Raw genomic sequence first — 21,997 nt, forward strand, 5'->3', positions numbered from 1 at the left:
TTTACATAAAACTCGAAATCGTCTTGGAAGTTTATGACAGACTTGAAATTGTCAAAGTTAAGGAATACTTTTTGTTGTTGTTGAAGTTGACAAAGTTGGCGTCAAACTTTACAAAAGATTCGAAATCGTCGCTAAAGTTTACAAAATATGTTTTTTTACAAAACACTCAAAGTCGTCTTCAAAGTTTGCAAAAGATTATAAATCATTTTCAAAATTTACGAAAAACTCACAAATAATTGAAAAAATAAGACATTGTACCAAAAAAAAATCTGTAAATTTTACAGTAAAAAAACTAAACTGGCAGCTCAGTCGCCAGAATTTTACCTTAAACTTTATGGTCGTTTTTACACCGAATTACTGTAAATGGAAAACGGTGCCAATGTTACTGACCTGACAGTTTTTTATTGTAAAATCTAGTTGTTGTTTTACAGTGTAGTTACATATTTGTGGAAGGAAATAAGATACTCAATAAAAATCTGTAGGTTCATGGTAAATATCAGCTTTGTCGTAAAATTTACAGTGTTTTTTTTTACACAGAGTTATTGTAAATTTAAAAAACGTGCCATTGTTATTTTTAAAGTAAAATTATGGTGACAGAGCTGCCGTTTTTGGGGGGTAAATCTATGGTGGTTGTCTTCAAAGTTGACAAAAGATATTAAAGTGTGTTCAAATTTGACGAATAACTCAAAATTCTCTTCACAATTCACAAAAGACTACGTTTTTGAAAGATTTGAAGTCATTTTCAAAATGTATGAAAGACTTGAACTTCTATTCAAAGTTAAGATTTTTTTAAGTTTACAAAATATTTTTTTTACATAAAACTCGAAATCGTCTTGGAAGTTTATGACAGACTTGAAATTGTCAAAGTTAAGAAATACTTTTTGTTGTTAAAGTTGACAAAGTTGGCGTCAAAGTTTACAAAACATATCGAAATCGTTGCTAAAGTTTACAAAATATGTTTTTTTTACAAAACACTCAAAGTCGTCTTCAAAGTTTGCAAAAAATTATAAATCATTTTCAAGGTTTACGAAAAACTCACAAATAATTAAAAAAATAATACATTGTACCAAAGGAATTCTGTAAATTTTACAGTAAAAAAACAAACTGGCAGCTCAGTCGCCAGAATTTTACCTTAAACTTTATGGTCGTTTTTACACGGATTACTGTAAATGGAAAACGGTGCCAACGTTACTGACCTGACAGTTTTTTATTGGAAAATCCAGTTGTTGTTTTACAGTATAGTTACATCTTTGTGGAAGGAAATAAGATACTCTAAAAAAATCTGTAGGTTTATGGTAAAAATCAGTTGTTTATCGTAAAATTGACAGTGTTTTTTTTTTACAGAGAATTATTATAAATTCAAAAACGGTACCATTAATATTTTTAAAGTAAAATTTTTTATTTTGTTTTTTTTACCGTTAAATCTATGGTGGTTGTTTTTACAGTATATTACTGTAAATAGAAGACTCACAATCGTCTTTAAAGTTTTTGAAAGATTTTAAATCATTTTCAAAATTCATTAAAAACTTGAACTTGTTTTCAAAGTTAAGATTTTAACAAGTTTAATATTTTCAATCATCTTTAACCCTTGCAAAAAAAAATTCTAATCCTCTTCAAAGTTTACTAACAACTCCAAATTGTCTTCAAACTTATTAAAGAGTTTAATTAATCTTTACAGTTTAGAAAATACCTGAAACTGTCTTCAAAGTTAATATTTGAAATTGTTTTCAAAGACTACAAAAGACAAAGTTTAAGAAAGATTTTTTTTACAAAAACTTGAAATCGTCTTCAAAGTTTATGACAGACTTGTTGCTAAAGTTGACAACAGTTAAAATAGTTGTAAAAGTTTACGAAACATTCAACATCATTTACAAAATATTTTTTACAAAACACTCAAATTGCAAAAGATTATACATCAACTTAAAAGTTTTATAAATCCTCTTCAAAGTTTACGAAAGACTCAAAAATATTACAATCTTATTCAAATCTGTATATTTTACAGTAAAAAAAATAATTGGCAGCTCAGTCGCCAGAATTTTACCATAAATGTATGGTCGTTTTTACACCAAAGTACCGTAAATGGAAAACGGTGCCAATGTAACTGACCTGACAGGGTTTTTAGCGTAAAATCTATGTGTTCTTGTTCACTATTAAAACATCTCTGTGACAGGAAATAATATACTGCAAACAAATATTTAAATTTTATAGTTAAAAATCATCTTAGTTGCCAGTTTATTGTAAAATGTACAGTGTTTTGTACACTGAATTATTGTAAATTGAAAAACGCTAGCATTATATTTTAAGTAAAATTTTGGCGACTGAGCTGAGTATTTGGGTTTTTTTCCGTTAAAGCAGGGGTGTCCAAACTTTTTTCACTGACGGCCGCACACTGAAAAATCAAAGCAAGCGGGGGCCATTTTGATATTTTTTATTTTAAAAACCAATACAATATATGTATAAAAAAGATACATTTAGGCCTCCACTCAGACTTGATCCCGGGGACCCCAAAAGGTTTTGGTCAAAAAAAATATTACAAACGTGTAATTATTTAGTATTATTATTATTATTATTATTATTATTATTATTCAAGGTTTAAATCTCTAGATCAACATTAGGTCTATCTGTCAATAAAACGCTTTTAAAGATTTAAGTTGTATGCCATTTTTGTCAAGGAAAATCGTGTTTTTTTATGGGAAAAAAAACACAAAGTATGCAATATTTTCCACCAATAAAATTTTAAAGTGGAATATTTGAGATTATGTAATAATTGGAGTCTTAAAAAGGTCAATAACTCATAACAACATTGATTTTAATTCATTATTTTTTTGAGCAATGACATTTAAAAAAAAAAAAGCCCCACTAAAATTATTGGGGATCCAAAATGCTCAGTAAAGTTTAAAAAAATAAATGCAACATTTTTTAAAACTTTTACCACAATAGTCTCAAGATCAACTTCAGATCTATCCGTCAATTATAAGTTTTATTGTTGTTTATATTTTGTTTGTTCGTTTTAGGCCCTTCTTTAAAAACCTTGGTTTTTTAAATGGCAACCAAAAAATATGCAACATTTTCCCCCCAAAATATCTCAAAGTGGAATATTTAATGTGAAGTAAATGGAGCCTTGAATAGGTCAATAATTCATAAGGACATTGATTTTGATTCATTATTATTTTTTAAAGAAAGAAACAGCCTGCATGGCAGCTTTGTGTTATTAGAGTAAATAATGCAACATTTTCTTGTTACATTTCACCTGTTTGCTCTTTTATACCAATTTTTATGTTTTTTTGTTTTTTTTCATCGTATTTTTAGAATGTGCCGCACTTTGGACACACCTGCGTTAAAGCTATGGTTTTACAGTACTTTACTGTGAATTTAGAAAAACTGGTGCCATTTTTATTTTTACAATGAATTATTCAGACTGAGCTGCCATTTTCTTTCACCTACGGTCATTTTTTACACCAAATTATTGTGAATAGAAAAACGATCCCACGTTTATTTTTACAGTAAAATTATGGCGACTAAGCTGCCGGACTTATTTTTACTGTAAAATATACTAACTTTTTTTGACAGTCTACTTATTTATTCAAATACAACTCGGTTGAAGGAAATCCTACTTACCGTATTTTTCGGACTATAAGTCGCAGTTTTTTTCATAGTTTGGCCGGGCTCCAGTGCGACTTATATATGTTTTTTTCCTTCTTTATTATGCATTTTCGGCAGGTGCGACTTATACTCCGGTGCGACTTATACTCTGAAAAATACGGTATTATTATTACTGTTCTTCTAGTCCATTTTTATGAAAGACTTGAACTTGTATTCAAAGTTAAGATCCTTACTTGTCTTCAAAGTTTATAAAATATTTTGAATCATTTTTAAAATGTACAAAATATTTTTAATTTATCTTCAAAGTTTAAAAAAGGTTCGAAATCATCTCCAAAGTTTATGAAAAATGTCAAACCGTCTTTAAAGTTTACGAAATATTTCAATTGACTTCAAAATTGTTGTCAAAATTTACAAAGGACTCGAAATCGTCCACAAAGTTTTTGGAAGTTTTAAAATAATTTTTTTAATTTATGAAAGACCTGACTTTGTATTCAAAGTTAAGATTTTTACTTGTCTTCAAAGTTTATAAAATATTTAGAATCTATTTTAAAACTTACCAGATATTTTTGGATCATCCTCAAAATTGTTGTCAAAATTTACGAAAGACTCGAAATCGTACTCAAAGTTTTCCGACGTTTTTAAATAATTTTTAAAATTAATGATAGACTTGAACTTGTATTCAAAATTAAGATTTTTACTTGTCTTCAAAGTTTATAAAATATTTTGAATAATTTTTAAAATGTACAAAATATTTTTAAATAATCTTTAAAGTTTACAAAAGGCTCGATATCATCTTCAAAGTTTATAAAAAATGTCAAACCGTCTTCAAAGTTTACAAAATGTTTCCATTGTCTTCAAAGTATACATTAGATTCAAAAAATTGTCTTCAAAGTTTACAAAAGACTCAATTGTTTTTAAAATTTACGAAAGACTAGAAATCGTCCACAAAGTTTTTGGAAGTTTTTAAATAATTTTGAACATTTATGAAAGATTTTAACTTGTATTCCATGTTAAGATTTTTATTTGTCTTCAAAGTTTGTAAAAGATTTTGAATCATTTTTAAAATGTACGAAATATTCTTAAATAATCTTCAAACTTTACAAAAGGCTTGAAATCATCTCCAACGCTTATGAAAAATTTTAAAACTGTTCAATGTTTACAAAACATTTCAATTGTCTTCAAACTATACAAAAGATTCAAAATTGTCTTCAAAGTTTACAAAAGACTCAAAATTGTTTTGGAAATTTACGAAATCCTACTTACCGTATTTTTCGGACTATAAGTCGCAGTTTTTTTCATAGTTTCCAGTGCGACTTATATATGTTTTTTTCCTTCTTTATTATGCATTTTCGGCAGGTGCGACTTATACTCTGAAAAATACGGTATTATTATTACTGTTCTTCTAGTCCAGGGGTGTCCAAACTTTTTCCACTCAGGGCCACAGACTGAAAAATCAAAGCATGCGGGGGCCATTTTTATATTTTTCCTTTTTTAAAAACCAATACAATATATAGGTTGTTTTTTTTAACCTTTATGGCTTTCCTCAAGTTTGGTCCCCGGTACCCGTAAGGGTCTCAGTCATAAAAATGTTAGAAGTGGTTAGAGTGTCTGCCCTGAGATCGGTAGGTTGGAGTTCAAATCCCAGCCGAGTCATACCAAAGACTATAAAAATGGGACCCATAACCTCCCTGCTTGGCACTCAGCAACAAAGGGTTGGAGTTGGGGGTTAAATCACCAAAATGATTCCCGGGTGCGGCGCCGCTGCTGCCCACTGCTGCCCAAGGGGATGGGACAAATGCAGAGGACAAATTTCACCACATCTAGTGTGTGTGTGACAATCATTGGTACTTTAATCTTTAAAAATAAGTCATAAATGATTATTTTTTTCATTTAACGCTTGAATCTCGAGATCAACTTCAGGTCTGTCTGTCGTTATAACGTTTTTTTAAATGTTGTTTTTATGTTTATGCCCTTTATGTCAAAACCCTTATTTATATGGCAAACACACAAACTATGCAACATTTTCCCCCAAAACATTTCAAAGTGGAATATTTGATGTGAAGTAATTGGAACCTTAAATAGGTCAATAATTCATAGAAATAAAATAATAAAAAGAATAAGTGTTGAAAATAAGCCTAATTTCTTTTTCTTTTTTTTTTTTACTATTAACGCTTAAGTCTGTAGATCTGTTGATTATAAGATTTCATAACTTTTTTTTTTTGTTTTTTTTTTTGTTTGTTGCCCTTTTTGTGAAAGAAAACTTTGTTTCGCACAAAATATGCAATATTTTCCCCCCAAAATATTTCAAAGTGGAATTGTTCCAGTGAAGTAATTGGAGCCTTCAATAGGTCAATAACAGTCTGCATGGCAGCTTTGTGTTACTAGTGTCAACATTGCCACTTTTTCTTGTTACATTTCACCTGTTTACTCTTTTATTACACTTTTTCATGTTTTACATTTTTATTGTAGTATTTGCAGAATGTGCCAGGGGCCGTTAACAAATTAGCTGGGGGCCACAAATGGCCCTCGGGCCGCACTTTGGACATGCCTGTTCTAGTCTGAACAAGTACTTTGCTGTTTCTACTACTTAAATGACTTACTTATTGCATGAAAATACTAGTAAACATATGAAAAAACATGTAATAGTCACTAGGATGCCAGTCTGACAATGTCGATCAAAACGGAGCGTTGGTGTCTTGGAAGTGACGGGTAAACGTGAGCACACCTGGGAGAAAGGCTAATAATAAGCTGATCGTACGTTCTTAATGTACCGTGTCGTGTCGCCATGACCGCCAAATATGATGGAGCGTAGTCTAGCATGTCTGCTAGTCAAGCATGCGTGAAGACTCCCCTTGGAGGAGGCCAGAGCTGCTCGTTAAGTCAGCAATAAAACAGTTCACTTCATTTCAGGTTCATAGTTCATACAGAGTAGGGTGTGTCTCGTCACCATGTTCCTGTTCCTGGTCATAACTCTTTATTGGCCTATATATGACTAAGTCTTGGAAAATCCTACCAAAAAAAATTAAGAATCTTTGATGAACCGAACTTACGATTTAGTCTTCGAGCTAACTTACGTTATTTCATGAACTGATTTTTGGAGTCTTCAATGAACATATTGCACATTTTTTGTTCCATTAAATACCCTTTGGAATTCCTCAAAGATTGAGGAATACTGTCAGATTATGTAAAGGTTACATTATAAAAACATGAATGTTAGCATCTAAATCTGGCGTTGATGTTTACGAAAACATCTACGCTAGATCTGTGTTTTTGTAAACACAGTTAAATTCCAAAAACACATTCATTAGGTTCTAGATGAAATGTTGATGTTAACGCAATCATTTACGTTAGATTTGTTACAAGTTAGAATACAAAATCAAGTAAGTTAGCTTGTAGAATAAATAGTCTTATGTTTACAAAAACATCTATCGTATTTTTCGGAGTATAAGTCGCACCGGCCGAAAATGCATAATAAGGAAGGAAAAAAACATGTATAAGTCGCACTGGAGTATAAGTCGCATTTTTTGGGGATATTTAATTGATAAAACCCAACAAGAATAGACATTTGAAAGGCAATTTAAAATAAATAAAGAATAGTGAACAACAGGCTGAATAAGTACGTTATATGAGGCATAAATAACTAAGGCTGCAGCTAACGATTATTTTTCTATCGATTAATCTATAGATTATTTTTTCGATTAATCGGTTAATCTATAGATTATTTTTTCCGATTAATCTATAGATTATTTTTCCTTTTACCGATTATTTTTTTATTCAAAATGAAGATAAAAAAATAAATGTAGGCCCGTTTTTTCAAAAGGCATGGCTTTTATTTACAAAAAAAAGAAGTATGGCCACTCAGTCAACATTGACAACAACATGACTAAATATTCTGTAACAATGTAAACATTTAAAACTTTTAACATTTAACAAAATTAAAAGTAGCTTATTTGCTTTTTAATGTGCAAATATAAAAGTCAACATCCAGTGCAAATCTTAATATTCTGCAATAGTATAAGCATTTCAAAAGTAAGTTGCTTATTTTGCTTTAAAATGTGCAAAACTAAAGATAAACATCCAATACAAAAAAGTGTAAAACGAAATATTCTGTAACAACAGTGTAAACATTTTAACAAAAGTGAAAGTATTGCTTATTTGCTAAAATGTGCAAAAATAAAGATAAACATCCAATACAAAAAAGTGCCAATCTAAATATTCTGGAGCACTGTAAACATTAAGTATTGCTTTTAAAATGTGCAAAAAAAACATCCAGTCCAACACAGTACACAATAACCAATTCTACTCATTCCAGTGAGTGTCTAACAGTTGTAATGAAGAAAGGTTAGCATGTTTACATGCTTTGGTTCTTTTCTTGTTTACAATATTCCCAGCAGCTGAAAATAGGCGCTCAGAAGGGGTCGATGTGGCTGGAACTGAGAGCTAATTAGCCTTCACCTCAAGCCAGGATTGCGAGTGAGCTGAGCTGCAGTTTAAGTTTCTAGAAGGTCAACGGGCTCATAGTGATGTTACTAGTAGTTGACTGGGAGGTGTTTATTATCATTCAGTCCGCTGCCTGATGCTCACCTGCTAAACACCTATCTGCTCCACGCTGAAGCGCTGACTACATGCGCTCTGAATACGCACTGCTGATTGGCTGATAATGCTTTGTGTGTACCAATCAGATGGTTGTGTGGGTGGGACAATGCTGCGTGTGTACCAATCAGATGGTTGTGTGGGTGGGACAATGCTGCGTGTGTACCAATCAGATGGTTGTGTGGGTGGGACAATGCTGCGTGCTGAGACAGAGGCAGACGGAGCAAAGCAGCTTGTTAAGACTTTAGCTTAGAACTCGTTCGGTACACCCCCGTACCGAACCGAAAGCCCCGTACCGAAACGGTTCAATACAAAACACGTACCGTTACACCCCTAGCAGATATAAATGACACATTCATGTTTTTGTGTAATGATGACAACGTATGCTCGCGCGGACGATTGACTAGTTGATGGTTTTCTTTTCAAATGTTCGTTCATAGCCGTTGTGCTGCTATGATAGGCCATTTCCGCTCGACACAGTGTGCATACAACAACATTATTAGGCCGTTTATTGAAATACTCCCACACTTTTGACCACTTTTGGCATACTTTTCCCCCCTCGCTCGCACCGCTCGCATCGTCTTCTTTGATCGTCTGCTTTGCGCTTCGCCATGACGGTAGTGTGACGTCATTATGCGACGCGTCGACGCACAAAAACGGCGTCGACGTATTTACGTAACCGATGACGTCGACTACGTCGACGCGTCGTTTCAGCCTTATAAATAACCAACTGAGAATGTGCCTGGTATGTTAACGTAACATATTATGGTATGAGTCATTCAAATAACTATAACATATAGAACATGCTATACGTTTACCAAACAATCTGTCACTCCTAATCGCTAAATCCCATGAAATCTTATACGTCTAGTCTCTTACGTGAATGAGCTAAATAATATTATTTGATATTTTACGCTAATGTGTTAATAATTTCACACGTAAGTCGCTCCTGAGTATAAGTCGCACCCCCGGCCAAACTATGAAAACAACTGCGGCTTATAGTCCGAAAAATACGGTACGTTAGATTCGTCAAAGTTAAATGACAAAAACACGTATGTTAGCTTCTAAATCAAATGTTGATGTATATGAAAACATCTATATTATATCCGTGTTTTCGTAAACAAAGTTAATTTACAATAACATGTATATTAGGTGCTAGATGAAATGTAGATGTTCATAAAAACACCTAAGTTAGATTGGCTGAAGTTAAATGACAAATATACGTATGTTAGCGTCTTGGTTAAATACTCTCTATGTTTACAAAAAAAATCCCATGTTAGATTTGTTTAAATTTTAATTACGAAATCACTTATGTTAGCTTTTTAGAATAAATGTTGATGCTTACGAAAACATATTGTGAGATTTGTCCACACTTGCGTTAGCCAGTCTAGATTAAATACTCTTAATGTTTACAAAAACATCTACGTTAGATTTGTTAAATTTTTCTAAATCACGTATGTTAGCTTTTAGAATAAATGTTGAAGTTTACGAAAACATCTACTTTAGAGTTGTCAAAAGTTAAAATACAAAAACACATATGTTATTAGCTTCTAGATTAAATACTCTTTATGTTTAATAAAACATCCAAGTTAAAATACAAAATCACATATGTCAGCTTGTAGATGAAATAGTCTATATGTTTACGAAATAATCTACGTTAAATTTGTTACAAATTCCATCCATCCATTTTCTACCGCTTGTCCCTTTCGGGGTCGCGGGGGGCTGCTGGAGCCTATCTCAGCTGCATTGGTTAAAATACAAAATCACATATGTTAGCTTGTAGATGAAATAGTCTGTATGTTTACAAAACATCTATGTTAGATTTGTTACAAGTTAAAATACAAAATGAAGTATTAGCTTGTAGAATAAAGGCCTACTGAAACACACTACTACCGACCACGCAGTCTGATAGTTTATATATCAATGATGAAATCTTAACATTGCAACACATGCCAATACGGCCAGGTTAACTTATAAAGTGCAATTTTAAATTTCCCGCTAAACTTCCAGTTGAAAACGTCTAGGTATGATGACGTATGCGCGTGACGTCAGTCGTTGAAACGGAAATATTCGGACACCATTGAGTGCAATACAAAAAGCTCTGTTTTCATCTCAAAATTCCACAGTATTCTGGACATCTGTGTTGGTGAATCTTTTGCAATTTGCTTAATGAACAATGAAGACTGCAAAGAAGAAAGTTGTAAGTGGGATCGGTGTATTAGCGGCGGACTACAGCAACACAAGCAGGAGGACTTTGAGTTGGATAGGAGACGCGCTATCCGACCATAGTCGCCGACCGCACGGATGATCGGGTGAGGTCCTTCGTCGCTTCGTCGATCACTGGAACGCAGGTGAGCACGGGTGTTGATGAGCAGATGAGGGCTGGCTGGCGTAGGTGGATAGGTAATGTTTTTAGCAAAGCTCTGTGAGGTCCCGTTGCTAAGTTAGCTTCAATGGCGTCGTTAGCAACAGCATTGTTAAGCTTCGCCAGGCTGGAAAGCATTAACCGTGTATTTACATGTCCATGGTTTAATAGTATTGTTGATTTTCTATCTATCCTTCCAGTCAGGGGTTTATTTATTTTGATTCTATTTGCATTTGAGCCCGATGCTATCACGTTAGCTCCGTAGCTAAAGTGCTTCGCCGATGTATTGTCGTGGGGATAAAAGTCACTGTGAATGTCCATTTCGCGTTCTCGACTCTCATTTTCAAGAGGATATAGTATCCGAGGTGGTTTAAAATACAAATCCGTGATCCACAATAGAAAAAGGAGAAAGTGTGGAATCCAATGGACCCTTGTACCTAAGTTACGGTCAGAGCGAAAAAAGATACGTCCTGCACTGCACTCTAGTCTTTCACTCTTACGTTCCTCATCCACGAATCTTTCATCCTGGCTCAAATTAATGGGGTAATCGTCGCTTTCTCGGTCCGAATCGCTCTCGCTGCTGGTGTAAATAATGGGGAAATGTGAGGAGCCTTTCAACCTGTGACGTCACGCTACTTCCGGTGCAGGCAAGGCTTTTTTTTATCAGCGACCAAAAGTTGCGAACTTTATCGTCGATGTTCTCTACTAAATCCTTTCAGCAAAAATATGGCAATATCGCGAAATGATCAAGTATGACACATAGAATGGATCTGCTATCCCCGTTTAAATAAATAAAAAATCATTTCAGTAGGCCTTTAAATGTTAAGGTTGAATTGTCTTCTCTGTTTGACAGAACAAGCCGCAGGAGTTTACCACCGGGAGTCTCGCAAAGGCCGATACCAGCTGACGTACAACGAGGCCAAAGCCGTGTGCCAATACGAGGGCGGGTCTCTGGCCACTTACGAGCAGCTGGAGGCCGCCAGACAAATAGGTATGAGAATCTGGAGGCAGTTAGGACCCTGGAATGCTGTTAACCTTTTCATGTTCATTTGGAGGCTGTCGGTCGCAGGCAAACAATGAATTCAATCTAAATGTTACACCATTTTGAAGACATCCCTGGAGTGGTGTAAAAGCGTTAACACCTTCTCGGGTGGGTGACATCACCCTCCCGTGGCACTGGGATGGAGTCCAGCCACTCTGGTACCACGAATACGACCAATCACCTGTCAGCAGTTCCCCTCGTCAAAGCGGGAGGTCTGGCTTTTGGCAGGGGTCTGCTCCTTGTAATGGGAACACTCACTCCACAATACGTCTGCTGACGCTCATTAGGAGGTTCTGGTCCTCTCCACAGGGTGCGGTGGGGAAAGAATGATCACGCTCGCTTTTTTGTTGTTGTTTAGGTTTCCACGTGTGCGCCGCCGGGTGGTTCGATAAAGGCCGCGTGGGCTACCCCATCGTCAGGGCGGGCGCCAACTGCGGCTTCGGAAAAGTCGGCATCATCAACTACGGCTACAGGTTCAACAAAAGCGAGAGATGGGACGCGTACTGCTACAACCCCAGCTGTGAGTCGACCAAGAAGTTTTCTTTTTCAAACGTTACAATAGCAAAGTATCCTCACTGGTAGTGTTTGACCTGAAAACATCTTCAGTTTGTTTGAAAACATGTGCTAGCTTCGTGGTTACTAGCTGATGTTCATGAAAACAAATGAGCTAAATGGTCCTCAAATTAAAAAAAAGAAAGACTCAAAATTGTCTTCAAAGTTAAGTTGATAGAACATTTTGAATTGTTTTCAAGTTTACAAGACTCAAAATTGTCTTGAAAGCGGACAAAAGATTTTAAATGGTCTTCAAAGTTTACGAAAAACTCAAAACTTTTCACAATTTACTAAAGACTCGAAATCTTCTTCAAAGTTTTTGAAAGATTTTAAATCATTTTAAAAATGTATGAACAACTTTAACTTGTATTCAAAGTTAAGATTTTAACTTGTCTTCAAAGTTTACAAAATATTTTAAATCATCTTCAAAGTTTCCGAAGAATTCAGCTGTCTTCAAAGTTTCCGAAAGATTTTAAGTCCTCTGCAAAGTTTAAGACAGACCGGAAATGGTCAGGGTTAAAAAAGATTTTAACTCGTTAAAGTAGACAAAACAGTTAATATCGTCTTCAAAGTGTACGAAAGTCAAAATCGTCTTTAAAGTTTACAAAAAAATTTTTTTTTTACAAAAGACTTGAAATCGTTCTCAAACTTTGCAAACATTTTTTAAATCGTCTCTATAGTTTACGAAAGACTCAAAAATATCTTCAAAGTTAACAAACAATTTTAAATCCTATCCAAAGCTAACGAACAACTTTGAAATCGTCTTTAACATTCGATTTGAACTTTTCTTCAGATTTGACAAAGGACTTTAAATTGTCTTCCAAGTTTACAAAAGACTCGTAAATGTCCTCGATTTTAAGAAAGATTTTGACTTGTTGACAATGGACTTTATATTTTCTTCAAAGTTTACGAAAATGTTTTAAATCATCTTCAAAGTTTACAAAAGACTCAAAAATGTATTCAAAGTTCACAAATAAATTCAAAACATATTCAAAAATAACGAATTAAAAGATTTTAACCAGTCTTTAAAGTTGACAACATATTTGAAATTGTTTTCAAAGTTTAAGAAAGATTTTAAATTGTCTTCAAAGTTTAAGAAAGATTTTAAATTGTCTTCAAAGTTTAAGAAAGATTTTAAATTGTCTTCAAAGTTTACAAAAGACTCGTAAATATCCTTGAAGTTAAGAAAGATTTTAACTTGTTAACAATGGACTTTATATTTTCTTCAAAGTTTACGAAATTTTTTAAATCATCGTCAAACTTTACAAAAGACTCAAAAATGTATTCAAATTTCACAAATAAATTCAAATCATATTCAAAGTTTACGAATTCAAAGATTTTAACCTGTCTTTAAAGTTGACAACATATTTGAAATTGTTTTCAAAGTTTAAGAAAGATTTTAAATTGTCTTCAAAGTTTAAGAAAGATTTTAAATTGTCTTCAAAGTTTACAAAAAACAAAAAAATGTCTTCCAAGTTCACAAAATATTTGAAATCTTCTTCAAAATTTAGGAAAAACTCAAAAATGTCCTCCAAGTTAAAGATTTTAACTTGTCCGCAAAGTTGACATAGGACTTTATATTGTCTTCAAAGTTTGCCAAATATTTTATTTCGTCTTGAAAGTTTACAAAAGTTTTGAAATTTTCAAAGCTTACCGGTACATACAATATTTTAAATCGTCTTCAAAGTTTACAAAAGACTCAAAAATGTCTTTAAAGTTAGGAAAGATTTTAACTTGTCTTCAAAGTTGTTTTGAAGACTTTATATTGTCTTCAAAGTTTACGAAATATTTTATATTGTTTTGAAGGTTTACCAAAGACTCAAAATTGTCTTTAAAATTCACAGAAAATATTTAAAGTTGTCTTCAATGTTTATGAAAGACACAAAATCATCTTCAAACTTTACATAAGACTCAAAAATGTATTTGAGGTTAGGAAATATTTTAATGTGCCTTCAAAGTTTGTTGTGTTCCCTGGTTTTTGGTGTACATGGGTGAAGGTGTGTGTTGCTGAGCCCGATCTGGACATAATCTGAACTGGACCTGGTTTTTAAGAACCCTTTTGAACAATCTGATTTCATTGACAACCCGGTCTGGTGAAGTTAAGGTCCTTTGTTTGTTTTGTTTGAAAGTAAAGCAATATAAAAGCAATTACATAAAAAATAGTAATTAATGAAAATGTTAGTGGACCAGAACCACACACAATCATGTGTGCTCTAAAGCAGTGTTTTTCAACCACTGTGCCGCGGCACACTAGTGTGCCGTGAGATATTGTCTGGTGTGCCGTGGGAAATTATGCAACTTCACCTAATTTATCCCAAAAATATTTTTGGCAAATCAATAATTAGAATCTGCCAATAATGTGCCGTTGCTTAGTGTCTGTGCTGTGTAAAACTCGGCAGGGTAACCACGTAATACTCCATGTCAGTAGGTGGCAGCATTGCTTTGTAAAAGTCGGAATGTGTCGGGTGAGACGAGGATGGTTTGTTGTGATCCCGATATGCAGACCACAGTGGGAGGCAGGGTGCAGGTAAAAAGGGTATGTAATGCTTAAACCCAAAATGAACGAAAGGAAAAGGCTATGCAAAACAAAAGTCAAACTGAACTGGCTACAAAGTAAACAGAGACAGAATGCTGGACGACAGCAAAAACTTACGGTGTCCACAAAGTACATCTGTACGTGACATGAAAATCAACAATGGCCACACAAAGAAGGATAGCAACAACGTAAATAGCCTTGCTTGCTAACACAAAGCAGGTGCGCGGAATAGCGCTCAAAGGAAGACATGAAGCCACTACAGGAAAACACCGGCAAAACAGGAAGGGCCACCAAAATAAGCAAGACAAGAACTAAAGCACTACACACAGGAAGACACCAACACACTCAAAATAAGACACGACGACTTGGTGGAGTTAATTTTTTAAAGTTTTCTGCTGGTGGTGTGCCTCCGGATTTTTTTGATGACAAAAATGTGCCTTGCCTCAAAAAAGGTTGAAAAACACTGCTCTAAAGACTGTATCCCTTGCAGACTGTATTATTCTATATTGTAGGAACCAGAAGTTTTTTTAATAACAGAAAGAGACAGCCCCTTTTGTGTAAATGAGTGTGGATGAGTGTGAATGGGGGAGGGAGGGTTTTCTTGGGTTGATGCACTAATGGTAAGTGTATCTTGTGTCTTTTTTCATGTTGTTTAAAATAAATAAAAAAATAAATAAAAAAAGTTTACGAAATATTCCATATCGTCTCGAAAGTTTACAAAAGTTTTGAAAACTTCAAAGCTTACAAAAAAGACCTTCAAAGTTTACAAAAGACTCAAAAATGTCTTCTAAGTTAGGAAATACTTTAAACTTGTCTTCAAAGTTGACGAAAAACAAAAAATTGTTTTTGAAGTTTACACAAAAGTCGAAATTGCCTTCAAAGTTTACAACACACAAAAAATGGTCCTCAAAGCTTACAAATGAGTCTTTAGAGTTGTGTTTCCAGAAAGACTTGAAACTAAATTGTCTTTGAGAGGACACGATTGGTCGAGTTTTGGTTTTAGTTTGCTGCTTAGGAAAACATTTACCTTCAGGCCATTGACTTTAGCGTTGTCAGAACTGAATTGACACGCCGTTGAAGAAGCAAAGTCTCACCGGTTCCTTTGCCTTCTTTGATGTGTCCCAAAACACAGAAGGTAATCCTCAAAATGATCATAAAAAAACAACAACATTTATTTTAGATCGGTGAGTGAGAGAAAACAGTCGTCGTGTCACGGCTGCCTGTGGTCATGTGATGACGCACGATGTCATCGCCGCCACGACCACCGGCGTTGCACGCCAAGCACCGGTGACGATACGAGGGAGCTTAATCACTCCTCTGGGCGAGGCGCTGACTTTTTTAACGTCTGGATTGGAAGCTGCAATCTGCTCTCCGGCTGGGGACTTATCACCTTTTCCTACAAATACATTCAGCAGATACCACTGAGTCATCCGTTTGGTTGAAGAGCCCCTGGGGGACAATAGAGTAGACACTAGAAAGATAGTAAGGAATCCTTTAAAAAAAAATCCTGACACCAGATGCTGATCCTGATCAGCCTTAAACTGTAACGGACTTCATTTATCCCACAGCGGGGGGGATTATGTGGTTGCAGTGCCGATTCAAAAAGTCCGCAAACAAGTAGTGCAAGTCACAAAGTTGTCTTCAAAGTTGACAAAGGACTTAAAATATTCTTCAAAGTTAGGGAAATATTTTTAAATCATCTTCAAACTTTACAAAAGACTCGGGATCATCTCCAATGTTGATAAAAAATGTCAAACCGTCTTCAAAGTTTACAAAATATTTCAATTGTCTTCAAAGTTTACAAAAGACTCAAAACTGTTTCGAAATTGACGAAAGACTCGAAATCGTCCTCAAAGTTTTCGGAGGTTTTTATATAATTGTTTTAATTTATGAAAGACTTGAACTTGTATTCAAAGTTAAGATTTTTACTTGGCTTCAAAGTTTACAAAAGATTTAGAATCTATTTTAAAACTTACAAAATATTTATAAATCATCTTCAAAGCTTACAAAAGACTCGAAATCATCTCCAAAGTTTATGAAAAATGTCAAACCGTCTACAAAGTTTACAAAATATTTCTATTGTCTTCCAAGTATACAAAAGATTCAAAATTGTCTTCAAAGTTTACAAAAGACTCCAAATTGTTGTCAAAATTTACGAAAGACACAAAATTGTCCTCAAAGTTTTCGGAAGTTTTTAAATAATTGTTTTAATTTATGAAAGACTTGAATTTGTATTCAAAGTTAAGATTTTTACTTGTCTTGAAAGTTTATAAAATATTTTGAATCATTTTTAAAATGTACAAAATATTTTTTATTTATCTTCAAAGTTCACAAAGGCTCGAAATCATCTCCAAAGTTTATGAAAAATGTCAAACCGTCTTCAAAGTTTACAAAATATTTCAATTGCTTTCAAAGTTTACAAAAGACTCAAAATTGTTGTCAAAATTTACAAAAGACTCAAAATGGTCCACAAAGTTTTCGGAAGTTTTTAAATCATTTTTAAAATTTATGAAAGACTAGAACTTGTATACAAAGTTAAGATCCTTACTTGTCTTCAAAGTTTATAAAATATTTTGAATCATTTTTAAAATGTACAAAATATTTTTTATTTATCTTCAAAGTTTACAAAAGGCTCGAAATCATCTCCAAAGTTTATGAAAAATGTCAAACCGTCTTCAAAGTTTACAAAACATTTCAATTGTCTTCAAAGTTTGCAAAAGACACAAAATTGTTGTCAAAATTTACAAAAGACTCAAAATCGTCCACAAAGTTTTCGGAAGTTTAAAATAAAAAAAATTAATTTATGAAAGACTTGACTTTGTATTCAAAGTTAAGATTTTTACTTGTCTTCAAAGTTTATAAAATATTTAGAATCTATTTTAAAACTTACGAGATATTTTTGGATCATCCTCCAAATTGTTGTCCAAATTTACGAAAAACTCGAAATCGTACTCAAAGTTTTCAAAGTTTTTAAATAATTTTTAAAATTTATGATAGACTTGAACTTGTATTCGAAATTAAGATTTTTACTTGTCTTCAAAGTTTATAAAATATTTTGAATCATTTTTAAAATGTACAAAATATTTTTAAATCATCTTCAAAGTTTACAAAAGGCTCGATATCATCTCCAAAGTTTATAAAAAATGTCAAACCGTCTTCAAAGTTTACACATTTTTTCCATTGTCTTCAAAGTATACATTACATTCAAAAAATTGTCTTCAAAGTTTAAGAAAGACTCAATTGTTTTAAAAATTTACGAAAGACTCGAAATCGTCCACAAAGTTTTTGGAAGTTTTTAAATAATTTTTAACATTTATGAAAGATTTTAACTTGTATTCCATGTTAAGATTTTTATTTGTCTTCAAAGTTTATAAAAGATTTTGAATCATTTTTAAAATGTACAAAATATTCTTAAATAATCTTCAGACTTTACAAAAGGCTTGAAATAATCTCCAACGCTTATGAAAAATTTCAAAACTGTCTTCAATGTTTACGAAACATTTCAATTGTCTTCAAACTATACAAAAGATTCAAAATTGTCTTCAAAGTTTACAAAAGACTCAAAATTGTTTTGGAAATTTACGAAAGACTCGAAATTGTCCTCAAAGTTTTCGGAGGTTTTTAAATTATTTTTTTAATGTATGGGAAAGACTTGAACTTGTATACAAAGTAAGGTTTTTTTCTTTACAAAAGATTTTGAATCAACGTAAAAGTTTACGAAAAACATGTGATCCAAAATGAAAAAATCCAAAGTCAGGAAAGTGCCATACCTTTATGTGCGGTCCCAAAGGGTTTAAGCCAAAAGATAAAAACTCATGAAAACAAAAGGGGAACATTAGAAAACACAAAGGAGGATATAAAAGACAAATGCAGTGACAAACTAAAAACGAGTCATCAATAATAGATATTACACGCATACAGTTGCAACATGCATAGATAAACAGTGTTTGGAAAACTACTTTTAAAAATGTAATTAGTTATAGTTACTTGTTACTTCGTCAAAAAACTAATTGAAATAAGTAATGGGATTACTTTTTAATAAATGTACTTAATTACTTTGGAAAGTAATTATTGCGTTGCTTTAAAAAAATCTGGCGTATGCAGTTGCAAGACGTTTCATAAAAGCAGAGTGTGTGCCTTTAAAAGGCGGTGCCTGTTGCCAAGTGACATGTGACAGCGAGGCAGCCAGAGAGAGCAGCATGAGCTCAGCTGTGTTTGTTTGCTCTGTTGCATATTTTACTGGATTGTTACCTCTGGTTAATAAAGATATTGAATGTGCTTCCATGGCTGTAGCTGTAAAAAAAATGGCGGATCAGTTGTCATAATTTTACCGTAAAAATAAAAGTGGTAGCGTTTTTTGATTTACAGTAATACACTGTAAAAACTATGACAATAGATTTTACTTTAAAAAATGGCAGATCAGCCGCCATAATTAGCCGGTATAATTTTTTGATTTACAGTAAAGCACTGCAAAAAAAAGGACTAGATTTTACAGTAAAAAAAACATTTTTCCATTTACAGTAATTTGCTGTAAAAACAATGAAAATAGATTTTACAAAAAAGTTTTTCCATTTAAGGTAATATGCTGTAAAAACAATATAAATAGATTTTACGTCAAAAAAAGTTTTTCCATTTACAGTAATTTGCTGTAAAAACAATGACAATTTATTTTACAAAAAAGTTTTTCCATTTACAGTAATTCGCAGTAAAAACAGTGAAAACAGATTTTACAAAAAAGTTCTTCCATTTAGAGTAATTTGCTGTAGAAACAATGAAAATAGCCTTTACTAAAAAGTTTTTCCATTTACAGTATTTCGCTGTAAAAACAATGACAATTTATTTTACAAAAAAGTTTTCCCATTTACAGTAATTCGCATTAAAAACAATGAAAACAGATTTTACAAGAAAGTTCTTCCATTTAGAGTAATTTGCTGTAGAAACAATGAAAATAGACTTTACTAAAAAGTTTTTCCATTTACAGTAATTCGCTGTAAAAAATTAAAATAGATTTTATGTAAAAAAAAAAATCGAAAATTTCCATTTACACTAATTTTCTGCAAAATAAAAAAAATAATTATTTTATGTCAAAAAATGTTTTTCCATTTACAGTAATTTGCTATAAAAACAATAAAAATAGATTTTACGTAGAAAAACATTTTTTCCATATACAGTAATTTGTTGTAAAAGCAATGCAAATAGATTTTACATAAAGTTTTTCCATTTACAGAAATTTGCTATAAAAACAATGAAAATACATTTTACATTTAAAAACTTTTTTCCATTTACAGTAATTTGCTGTAAAAACAATGAAAATACATTTTACGTAGAAAAATATATTTTTCCATTTACAGTAATTTTCTGTAAAAAAATTAATATAGATTTTACATAAAAAAGGATTTTCCATTTACAGTAATATGCTATAATCCATCCATCCATCCATTTTCTACCGCTTGTCCCTTTTGGGGTCGCGGGGGGTGCTGGAGCCTATCTCAGCTGCATACGGGCGGAAGGCAGGGTACACCCTGGACAAGTCGCCACCTCATCGCAGGGCCAACACAGATAGACAGACAACATTCACACTCACATTCACACACTAGAGTGTTCGCCCTGAGATCGGTAGGTCGTGAGTTCAAACCCCGGCCGAGTCATACCAAAGACTATAAAAATGGGACCCATTACCTCCCTGCTTGGCACTCAGCATCAAGGGTTGGAATTGGGGGTTAAATCACCAAAAATTGTTTCCGGGCGCAGCCACCGCTGCTGCCCACTGCTCCCCTCACCTCCCAGGGGGTGATCAAGGGTGATGGGTCAAATGCAGAGACTAATTTCGCCACACCTAGTGTGTGTGTGGCAATCATTGGTACTTTAACTTTAACTAGGGCCAATTTTTTGTGTTTTCACTATTACTAATTTGCTATAAAAACAATGAAAATAGATTTTACATTAAAAAAAAATTCCATTTACAGTTACTAATTGCTGTAAAAACAATGAAAATAGATTTTACATTAAAAAAAAGTTTTTCCATTTACAGTAATTTGCTGTAAAAACAATGAAAATAGATTTTACGTTTAAAAACGTTTTTCTATTTACAGTAATTTGCTGTAAAAACAATGGAAAAAAAATGTTTACGTAAAAAAAAAAAAAGTTTTTCCATTCACAGTAATTCGCTGTAAAACCCCCAACTCTGGCGTCCGAGCTGCCAGTTTTTGGCGGCAGTTGTCAGCTGAGCGCAATGTTTTTGGTGTCTTGCAGCCAAAGAGTGCGGCGGCGTTCTGACGGACCAGCAGAAGGTCATCCAGTCTCCGGGGTTCCCCGAGGACTACCAGGACGAGCAGATCTGCTACTGGCACATCCGCGCGCGTCTGGGCCAGAGGATCCTCCTGCACTTCGTGGAGTTCGACGTGGAGGACGACACGGCGTGCCTGGCCGACTACCTGGAAGTGTACGACAGCTACGACGACGTGTCCGGATTCGCTGGCAGGTGAGAGGGGGGCGGGGCCAAAGATGGCCGAGCTCTTCTCCCAACTTAGAGCGGAAGTTAAGAAATATGTTTATTTTCCTATCAGGTTTTGTGGCGATTATCTACCAGAAGACATCATCAGCACAGGTGAGTCGTCCTTTCACACGGCACGAACGTGAAAGAATCCTGTTATGATTTTATTATTCTGCAGGAAACGTGATGACGCTCAAGTTCCTGTCGGACGCGTCAATCACCGCCGCCGGCTTCCAGCTGCAATACTTTGCTCTGGACGCGTCTGCACTGTTGCAGAACTACACCGACTACTTCCACTGACCTCTTTCAAGACGTATTAGTACTGACTACTTCCTGGTCGGGCCAAGACTTGACCTCCATCTTTTCCCGCTATATTAAAATAAAATACCAGCCAATTATTGTCAACTGCATAACTATGAATACATAAAACGCTCAAAAACCAAACAAGTGTGTTTGTATGCATCATTCATTTTCTGCTTTGTCAATACACTATCACGGAACAGGAGAAGCTCTTACCTCAAAAGCAATGAAATGAAATCCATCCATTTTCTACCTCTTGTCCCTTTTTGGGGTCGCGGGGGGTGCTGGAGCCTATCTCAGCTGCATTCGGGCGGAAGGCGGGGTACCCCCTGGACAAGTCGCCACCTCATCAATTAATTAATTCAATTAGTGCTTCAATTAATCTAGAGTTGAGGTATCACTGTATTATAAAACAACATTTGAAGCTTGAAATATAATTACATAAAATATTTGCGAGGGAAAAAACTTTAAAGAGAAAAAATTAAAATGAAACAAAGTGATACATTCTTAAAT

At 33.7% G+C, this 21,997-nt stretch overlaps 2 protein-coding genes across 2 annotated transcripts in view; one reads left to right on the forward strand and one right to left on the reverse strand.

Annotated features, from left to right (window-relative positions):
- Positions 1–21,611, forward strand: part of tnfaip6 (tumor necrosis factor, alpha-induced protein 6) — a 23,281-nt gene extending 1,670 nt beyond the window's left edge. Inside the window, exons 2-6 of the mRNA XM_062059688.1 lie at positions 11,415–11,552; positions 11,962–12,123; positions 20,944–21,172; positions 21,258–21,298; positions 21,363–21,611. Of these exons, the coding sequence (XP_061915672.1) occupies positions 11,415–11,552; positions 11,962–12,123; positions 20,944–21,172; positions 21,258–21,298; positions 21,363–21,484 (692 nt within the window). The 3' untranslated portion in view covers positions 21,485–21,611. The remainder of the gene's footprint in view (positions 1–11,414; positions 11,553–11,961; positions 12,124–20,943; positions 21,173–21,257; positions 21,299–21,362) is intronic.
- fhip1b (FHF complex subunit HOOK interacting protein 1B) overlaps positions 1–21,997 on the reverse strand; it is a 716,414-nt gene that overhangs the window by 682,334 nt on the left and 12,083 nt on the right. The gene's annotated exons all lie outside the window — the stretch shown is intronic.

This window comes from Entelurus aequoreus, linkage group LG10, assembly GCF_033978785.1.
Source record: "Entelurus aequoreus isolate RoL-2023_Sb linkage group LG10, RoL_Eaeq_v1.1, whole genome shotgun sequence".
Lineage (NCBI taxonomy): Eukaryota > Metazoa > Chordata > Actinopteri > Syngnathiformes > Syngnathidae > Entelurus > Entelurus aequoreus.